The 10,506-nt window shown below is 35.4% G+C and overlaps 1 protein-coding gene across 2 annotated transcripts in view; it reads left to right on the top strand.

Moving 5' to 3' along the window:
• The first annotated feature begins 8,066 nt into the window (after nt 1-8,066).
• LOC115243111 (dopamine receptor 1) overlaps nt 8,067-10,506 on the top strand; it is a 101,793-nt gene continuing 99,353 nt past the window's right edge. The window contains exon 1 of one of the 2 annotated variants that reach the window (XM_029819808.1): nt 8,067-8,182. In XM_029819808.1, the coding sequence (XP_029675668.1) occupies nt 8,126-8,182 (57 nt within the window). In that variant the 5' untranslated portion in view covers nt 8,067-8,125. The remainder of the gene's footprint in view (nt 8,183-10,506) is intronic. The other variant, XM_029819809.1, reaches the window with a different exon arrangement.

Here is a 10,506-nt window from a genome sequence, read left to right as displayed (position 1 = left end):
TAATTTTAATTATTGCGAGCAAAGCAAATGCTTCTTACATAATTTTTGTTTGAAAATGATTATATTATCTGCTTATTTATAATTACTATTATTGTTTACTTAAGAATCTGTTGTTCTCTTGAATTTAGAATTGAAAATTCTTTTCAAACGCTTATATCTATTTTTTTTGTTTTATATAATATATATATACATATAATATATATATATATATATATATATATTATATATGTTTCACATATAACTCATGTAAAAGATAACAATTTATATCTGGCCGACTGTTAAAATGAGATAATGATAATGATGTCCATTTTTCTAAAAATAGTGTTACGATATTTGATTTGTCGGTCAATCTATTTGGAGTGAATATTGGATGAAGAGAGCCGACCGACGTATTTTAATTTCATATCGATTAGAAACCCTACGGCAGATTACAGGCGGTATCACGTGGGCCAATAGTTTCATCGACACGACAGATATAGTAGGGCTTAGCTTTATACGAGGTAAACGGGTGACAAAGCATGTTTCTCGAACGATGAGTACCGTGTAACAGGGTAATTAAGGTCGCAGGTGCATTAAACGGAGAAACACGATGCAGCTTTTTCGAGCCTACGTTCACGAGCGTGTGTATTGATGTATTGTCAAGGTAAAAGATCGGGACGACTTTGAAGTCTCGATTCACGGTATATATGTATATATATGCGTTTAATAAACGTGTGCTAGAAAAGAAATATTATAAAAAGGTATAGATGTGCATTCTCGGTCATAACATAATTAAAATGTTATACTTTTAGAATTAAAATTGAATTTAAATGTGAAATTTTTATTCGATCTTTTTCAAAAGAAGCTTGCTCTTTGGACGAAGTAAATCATTAGCGATTCTTTCTGAATACGTTTATTGAATACATGGAATATTTTTAGCGAGTGATATCACTCATTAAAGGCATCATTGCCAAGAAACTTTCAATGTGCCGACGGGTGTAAATTGATCCAATTTACGAGTCGCGTTAGATCGCCGATATTTAATTATTTAAACCGCAGAGATAGACCATATATGATTGTATCAACTCTCTTTCATTTATTCGTTTTCAATCGGAAATAAGCTTGATGGAAAAATTTGATTCAAGAAGAATAATAGCGAATAATTATAAGGCGGGAGAAGAGAACATATTTGCAATGAGAATTTTTAGTCTGGTGGAAAAGTGTCATATATATAATCGGTTTATGTACAAAATTCAGTAACCGTATTAAATTCAACACTGTTGTATAATGTGATATATACATATATTATTGTCATGTAGACTTTGTGGAGCAAATAGAGTTATGTTTGTACTAGGAGATAATTTAGTCAATAATCTGCAAATAACTATCTCAAATTTACAGATTGTTATTTTTATTTGCAAGTAAATATTTTCACCTGCAATTATATTATTTAAATAAATAAATACAACATAAGATAAGTATATATTGTAGAATACCGGAAAATTATTATCTATCTTAGATGCAATAATTTCTACAATCTTTCTGATAGGTATAAAACATTCTGGATAATCTAGTCGTCTCACTAGCGGAATTTTTCTTTAGAAAATATGTTCTTGATAGGAAAAAAACAATTACTAGATTTTGTCGTGGACAGAAACCGAATAATGTCGTTGATTAGCGACAATGCGAGCGGATACTGGGCGACAACTGGCAATCTATTAATCTTGCGTCAACAATCGAAGATTCAGGCGAAGAGGAAGAGGCGGCTTTTCGCGCGCTGGCAGGAACGGAACAAGCTAACCTGGGAAATGACGAGATCATTTCATTATCGTTCCCTCATCTGTGGAATTTTGCGAATTTCCCGGCTTCCCTATATCTTCGCCATTATTCACGGCGGATAATCCTCATCAATTTCTATTTCTTTCACAGAAACGATCGTTTGGTGACTTGACAATTTGGGTGGATAATTTGCGAACATCTTTTCGTATTATTTGCGACAAATGTTTACAAATAAGATGCTATAATTAAAACATAAATGAGCTTCGATATTTTTTTATTTGTTCATTGTTTGGATCAATATATTACTACAACTTAAATTGAAAATTCTAACTGTCGAGTATTCTTTTAATAATACACACACATATACTATATATATTTCTAAAAAGAAAAACAAATTTAGAAAGATATATTTCATCAAATTTTTAAATTAAGAAATTAAACAGTCTAGCGATTCAATACATCCGCTTAACAATGGAAAAAAATTAAAAATTACACAGAATGACTTTTTTATTAAATTGGAGCGAGGAACTGGTTATAATTTCTGATCGATGAAGAATACACCACGGTCGTATTATAGAATTAACTTTCTTTGTCCTGAAGTAGCTTTTTCAGAAAAACAACCGAAATATTTCGTCGCGCGTACAAAGATGACGAAACCGGAAGCGGATTCCTCGATGATATATATCAATGATACCTTTAAGACGACATCTTTTCGCGGCTTTTACATCACTGCCTTTCAAGCTTCGACGCATCTTTCTTGTAGCTTTTCGAACTTTCACAAGGAAGCGCAACGGATGCTTTTTATCCGTCTTATTTCCTCAGACAATAAAGAGTGTTCGTTTGTAAACTAGAAACTCGCAAAGAACAACGGTGTTGTTTCTATAAGACTCGGATATCTCTGTAGCATATGCCGACATGCATTTCACGAAAGAAGATCCGGCAGAGTGTAATCAAATATTCTGTATAAATGTACGATGGATGCTATAACGCGCATCTGGTTTGCTAGGATATTTAAAAATTTTCTTTGCTTTTAACATTACATTTATTATAGTAAACATAATGTCTAGTACAAAAAGAAGAAAACAAAATGTTAAATCTTTTTAGTTGATTCTTTATTTCGCCACAAACGGGAATTAAAACTGTTTTATGGAAACTATAAATGTTTACTAAATTTTTTTGTGAAAAATATATTTTTGTCAGATTTTTGTTTCAAATTATATTTTTTAAACGGACATAATTCTTGCTAGATTTTTACAATGAATAATAAGTGAATAAATAATATAAATGATGTAAATCTGAGTTAATGATGGAAAATTTCAATTAAACTAACAATAACGGATTTATTTATTATCCGGATTATTTATTATTCTTAAACGTCAATAAAAAGTATACTGTTGCCGACAATAATGTGACGTATCCAGTTCGTCTTGTTAATTTTTTTGATCTATGCATGGGGATGTGTGGCAATATATCCGTTGTAAGTGAAAAAATGCCGCGTTTGGTCAGACTCGCGCGTGAATACAAGTACGTGCTATTAAATACAATTTCTCTATTTGCGATAAAATCTGTACATTGGATTATTGCACTGAAAGGAAATGTCGAAAAGGAATTGTTTACTTTGTGTTTGTATGTCGCCGCATGTTTTATGCAGAATATTGGATAGACAATTGTTTAAATCTAAAACGTTCAACTCTCCATAATCTTAATAATATTTCGTTAAAAATATATTGTAAATAGTGATCGGACGATTTTATTTTTCGGATTTAAATGGCTTTTCTTGTTACGTATCTTTCATACATTAGTACTTTAAAAATAATAGAAGAATTGTATTCACGGAAAGTTACGTATTATCCGGCTTATTGTTAGTGTGCTACTTTTGAATCAACGTGTTGTAATGCAAGCAGGGGAAATATGTCGCGGTATCGAGTCATTGTTAAACGAAAATGATATACGAGCCACGAATTGAAAATCAAGCCACAGCGTGCTGGTACTTTTGTGTACTTTTTACACGACAACTTCTGCATAAGTCGAAACGAACCCAGATGGAAAATTAATATCGCAATATACTGTTACGAGGTTTACGAAGCGTGATTTCAAAGATTAAAAGTCGTAGTATTAACTTCGTTAATATTCCTGCCTGCGCGAACACTTTTCGTGCGAGAATAGAATGAAAAGTCAGCTTGTTAAATTTGAAAATAAAATCTAAAAATGCATATAATATATTTACTCATAAGTGTATAAGTGTATAAATGCGAAGCAAACACAATATTTTTCTAATCATTGGGTTTACGTAGCATCTCTAGATGCAGCAATATATCTTTATGAATTTTATGATAGCGTTTCTCTTAAAATTTACGACTGAAATAATTAACAAACATCGTTTCGCGAAACAAAGTTTATCAAAGAAATGAAGCGTGCAATCTAGTGCACGAATGTATTAATATCATAGTGAAATTTTGATCATTTTTTTATTTTCGTATATCGTTAGACAATGTTTTATTAGTGCATATCTCGCTAGAAATTGGAATGCAATTAAAATTCTTCTACTTTATAGTCTTAATTAAACTGCGACTTGTTTTTAGTTTGTCATGCGATAAACTACCGTGTTAATAGAGATTATAAACGCGCAACAGGTTCAGCTGATCATTTTCTTTTTCGACGAAATAAACGCTTGAACATTCTCGCCACATTATTGCTAAATGATACTAATATATAGGGAGTATATTAGTATCGACATTAATTAATTAACAAAACGAGTATTCTCTCTAATACGAAAATATGATAGTTTTCGGATTATAAATGATCACAGTTGTCGAATGATACGAGTTTATTATTCGAGATTTGGAGAAAATTATAGAAATACAATATATGTATACATACAGATAATATTAATTTACGAAATTACGAAATATTATTTGGCCAAATCAATTGATCAATTTTTCTTTTTTTTTTTTTTTATGAAGAATAACGACTTTATTAAAGAATATTTTATAAGTAAGAACTGTCATATTTTTGAGTTTATACGTAATAAAAAATAATGATAAACTAATAATATTTTTGTCTAACAATAAATATCACGTATATATCGCATTTTATTTTTATATATTTTTTTATATTTATACATTTGAGATTGATAACTTTTTAATCTAAAGGGTTTTTGAGTTGTCGTTTGCCTCGGTTTCTCTCGAGAACCGTGTTTTGCCCGGCTAAAATGCGAAATGTCGCGTACACTTGGCGAGACTCAAAGAAATGCGAGAAATTTCATTGACGGGACAAAAGATACACACAGGCGAAACGATTTGGAGCGTGAAAATCGTAACACGGAAAAACACTCGTGTTGGATACCCGGAAGATTGGAAAAAGCTCGTTGAAAGTTGGTAGGCGAAATTTCTTCTCGTCGTCTGATTTTTCCCGTTACACATTCTAGCTGGGTACCCTTTATCGACTGTCGCGGGGAACGATACTTATTGTGTTCACCAGATATCACGAAATCACGTCGAACAAGAATAGTTTGTTCAACAACATAACTTTTAACGTTTTGCTCCTAATACGCTCACTGATCCGAAAAACACTTTTCTCGAAAGAATTCGTCGTAAAAAGAACTGCATTTTATAATGTACATTAGACCATTGGCTAATGCCAATCGCTTATGTTGTCATTGAGGGAACAGATTTGTCAGTAGAGCACATAGTATGCGATTCTTTTCTTAGTATTTAAATTACAACAGTACATAGCTAAGCGTTAATAAATGTAATACAAATTGCATACATATCTTATTTGCGATTATCAAGATTAGAGTTGAATATTTGTTCGATTTTTCTTCGATTATTCGGTCCCGAGCGAGCTCGATTTAACACATAATAAAATTTAACGGGGCGAAGGAAGGACGAGGAGGACAACGCGTATAGAGGAAGAGTACATAAACCTTCATGTGCAGAACGGATTTTGAATGACGAGGAAAACATAGCCACGAATTTTAGAGAGAATGTCGAACGAACGTCGCGAATCGTCGAGCGGGCTAATTTCATTCTTGATACCGCGCATTAGTTCTGCTATCGACATTCGTCTCGAGAGCGTTAATTCTCTTGAGCGTAGAGAGACATGGAAGAAATATCTCGGGTCAAGACGAGGGTTGCCACTTACATGCACGACACCATACTCGGAGTTTCTGGAAATGGCAATGTCGATAGCCATCACCTCGATTCCCCTTAATCTTGATTAATCTTGATTTATCGCGAGACTTGCCGTTCACCTCAGAGGTCGCGATACGTTGTTGGCCCGTTGCCATAGTCTTATTAGTCGACGCTTAATTAGCTGATTTCTTATGATTAATTAATTGATTATTTGTCGTGTCAACAGCAACGAAAGAGGGTTCCCGCGTTGGTGTTGAATTAATATTTGTTAAGGATTAAGCCCTGTCCCATATTTGTCGCGACAAATGACGTTTGCGTTTTAGTCTATATTTCATTGACAATCATAATTCTGCCTTTAACTTTTTTGTCTTTAAAGGAAGAGAGAAATTTCTGTTTTTCACTATATATTTTTCTCACTCTCAAACATGACACGGCAATTTTGCAGATTCTTATATATCTTGTTTAATAATCAACAAAGCATAGAAGAAAGCAAAGAATTTTCAACGTCAAGAAATGCAAATTGATGAATAACTGAGTTGGTTTATATGCCTTTGCCGATCCTCGATCGATGCCTCGCGATCGTCAGTGCCTCTGTATACTGGGGAATATGCTCCCAATATCTATTCATAGCGTGTGGCTTGACATAGAGCTGAACCTTTTCCCCTGGCAAGCGAATGAAGTACGACCCATTTTTCGATTAAACCTTCGAAAAAAGCGTTCGAGCCGCAGCGAGGATCCTTGTTCGAGGGATTGGGGATTCGACGCTTTTCGATCGAGTTATAGTCTCGTTTTGTAATTTAGGGCAAGACAAATTGCTTGGATTCCTTTCAGCCATTACGAGAGTTGATCTTGCCGTAACTATGATAGATATATCAATTTTTTTTGCACGGCGTGAAAATTCTATTCATCTATCAGCGCGTAGACGACAGTCGAGGTAATCCTCACTTTTTGCATAGATTGATGTGACGTGTGACGTATCGGCGATTTACAAGTTGAATTACGTAAACTTATGCCGCGCTTTCCGAAACACGCATTTTCCGACAGCACATCAATGAGATTATTACTTCCGCGTGATGATAATATGTTATCGCAAGCTTTTCTAATTCTAGCACTGATTCGAACTTTTGTAACTCGATCTTACTATAATCACATTTCTCATGTACATATAAGACTTTCGCGTTTAAAAATATAGGTACAATGTGTGTGTATGTATATATAGACAAATACAGTATCAAAAATCTTGAAGTGCTGCGCCTATAAAACGTTTCTCCATTTTGGCCGCGTTTCGCTTTCCATGTCAGAATCGTTCGTAAAAGATGATGGATCGGCCATATAAAACGCGGGATTGCGTAATGAACTCAAAATTATGCGTTTTATCGTTTCGTACCGCTACTGTCCTTTTTCTTTTCTTTTTTTTTTCGTGTTTTGTTTTTTTTTTTTTTTTTTTTTTTTTTTTTTTTTTTTTTTTTTTTTTTTTTTTTTATCACGCGGACAATTTTTCATGTAACGCGATAAGAATGACACAGCTTATCCCTCTACTTAAGAACTATATGTGCATTTTATATCATTTCGTTAAGTATTTCCATAAGTATGCAATTTCTGCTATATAATAAAATATTGTCATACATTTTTAATTATATAATTGGAAATTGTGCAAAGAATTTTATAGTCTTTAAAATATTAATTAAGTAAAAAATTAATTAAAAAAATTAAGATCTTTTTTCCGATGAATCTAATAGAATCGCATACCTCCATCTTCTAGTTTTATTCCAGAAGATTTGAACCCCTCTCCCAAGCGCACCACTTATAATTACTCGAATCACAATCGGCAAACAACAGCAATTACGGTCGTCTCCTTCGCGCGCAGCAACCGTCTTGCCCAGCGGCATCTCGTAGCTCGTAGCCGCTTTACCCCCGAGACTTCTTTTTTCCCCCCTCGACGTTGGGAGAAAGAGAAAGAGCGAGAATGGGTTACTTACAGAGGAGCACATAAGTTGCACAAGAGTGCCGGATGCTGGGGGTGGTGGACACGGGGGTTGACGGTTGGGGAGCGGATTCGGGAGTGCGCGTCGCGGAGAACGCGCCGCGCCGCGCCGCGCCGCGTCGCTCGCTCGCTCGCTCGCTCGCTCGCTCCCGCTCTCGGGTCTCTCGGATCTCGGGGCGTGCGGGAGAGTCAGTGCGCGGCGAGGCGCGCCAGCTGCCGCACGTCATGATTCTACCCCAGGTGAGCGACGATGTACCCAGATACTACCACTACCACCCCGTCGTTAACAGGACGACCGCCGAGAATCGTGAATATACACTCAAATGATAGTCCCACCATGTGCATGATGAGTGTGTCGAACGATCTTTTTGCATTGGTTCTTCATTTCGTCAGCACGAGATAGCATGAGTAAAATTTGTCATCCTTTATCTCCCCGTTTTCAAATCTTCCCCCCCCCCCTTGCCCTTACCTCTCCCTACCTCCACCCTCCCTCCCTGCCTCTCCTTCCTCTTGCTCCTTCCCCCCCATGGTACCGCGCCCCTTATGTGTCGTTACGTGTAGACGTAATTTACGTGAAGGAGATGCATTTTTAGAGTGCGAGTATACGAGATTACGCGAAAATATCGCGGCAGTGATGTGAGCGGCCGGTAAAAATGAAACTTTGCGTGATTCGGCTCGAATGCCGTGAACGCGAAGGGAGGACCAAGCTCGGATTATTTCTAAAGTCGGAAAAGTGAGTGAAGAGAGACGAGGTCTCTTTGTCGAATCGAAGGGGACGCTAAGTGATGAAATTAAATTGTGCCGTCGAAGAAATGATTCGCTTTTTATGGTGCAAACACCAGTTGTTTGTAATTTCGCGTATATCGGGGATGGTGACGCATATTCTTACATATTCTTTCGAGTTTTGTGAAAATCATTAAATACCCATAATTTGCAACCGCAAATTGCATTGGTATTTCTTACATCGTGAAATTCGATGCCAGGCATGTCGACAAAATCGATTCTATTCACCGGCGAAATAGTTCACGGATAAAAATAACCCAAAAGATAAAACGTCGACGATGGAAATTTTGATTTACGAGCAAGAGACGCTAATCGTAATGAGAATCGCGGCCGAGATAATGTCGGAGCTTAATTTTATTATCAGTTCGTTGAGTCTCGGGAAACGTTGAAGAATTTTGCAGCGTCTTTATCTCCGTGAAATTTTATGCTAAATAAATGAAAAGCAAATCGATTCATCGTCGACGAAATGGTCTATGGTTAAAAGTATCGCGAATGTTAACGTCGATCGAAAATTTTATTCGCGAGGAATGAATCAAAATATCTAAGTCTTGTAACTTTGTCAGTTTTCGCGGACAACGGCTCAAACATTTTTGCACAAGTGGATTCGAGTCTGCGAAAGTTTCCGAGACACACGAATACGCAAAACTTTATCAACCAATTTCGCGAGTCAGACTTTCTGTAGAAGCGGCTTTTCTATCGCCGCAACAGGTTCTCGTAATACGTTTCGGTCATTATCGTCACGATAATGCTAATTTCCCTATCGCGTCCATCGACGGATTGATTATCAGTGATTGGTCGACGGAAACGACTCTACAAAGACGGAAGACGAAATTTATGTGTCGAGGAAGTTAAATTCCCGCACTCTCGTTATGCTTCATTTGCATTATTCCATCTGCACATTGTGATGTATTTTTGCATGTTCATTGTTGTAACTATTAAAGAATGAATTGAAATATTGGCTTTTACATTAAGACATTGGAACATTTATGCATACAAGAAGAATATAAAAGAAACTTTGATTTTTTTTCAAATTTTTCATGAACGCGTAATTATCTCATAAGCGAGTATAATATTTACGATGAGTCTTTAGCAACAACACTTTATATTTTATTGCTTCAAATATTGTATAAATTAATTGATTCATATTTTAAGAGAATTTATGTGTTTTTAGAAAAAAATTTCTCTCTTCTCCACGTCATTGTAATACATATCTTTTCAGCAACTTATATAAAATGTTTTTTAAAAAATTTAAAAAATTAAAATATATATAAGAAAGCTCTTATATAAGAGAATCTTAAACGTGAAATATTCATTTTCTTTTACATTGGTTTCTCTTTTAAAGTACTGTAGCTGGCAGTGCTGTACTTTTAACACGTCCATATAAGCTTTCACGAACATAATCTGATACTAAAATAGAAAATTCTAGTATGGCACTGTACATATTATATATTGCATTTCACGTGTACAACTATTGTTACCTTCTATAATGCCGCGTTTCTACATAAAGTTAAAATTACGGAGTTGATCTAATTGTATGGAAAACTTATTCTGTATCGGAAATATCTCTGGGATTATACTAAGATTGTACATTAGACGTAAGATATTGTAAATCATAATTATATAACTCATAGAGACATATGTCTGTGGTTATTTTCTCCCTATAAGAGAGGATGAGCGCAAAAATCGTGTGCTTATGAAGCGGTGAAAATTCAATTTCGCGGAAAAGTGGCTAAAAGAGAGAGATGTTGCGCAATTCATCATGAAGCACGCCGGTCGTCGAGTTTTCGCATAAGGATTCGCATAATTTACTTTTTATCGGGAGGGGGGGGGGGGGGGGGGCAAAATTTA

This window comes from Formica exsecta, unplaced genomic scaffold (genome assembly GCF_003651465.1).
Source record: "Formica exsecta isolate Colony F162 unplaced genomic scaffold, ASM365146v1 scaffold69, whole genome shotgun sequence".
In the NCBI taxonomy this organism is placed as follows: domain Eukaryota; kingdom Metazoa; phylum Arthropoda; class Insecta; order Hymenoptera; family Formicidae; genus Formica; species Formica exsecta.
The sequence above is the reverse complement of the archived record's forward strand: the minus strand, read 5'-3'. Positions and strand labels throughout refer to the sequence as shown.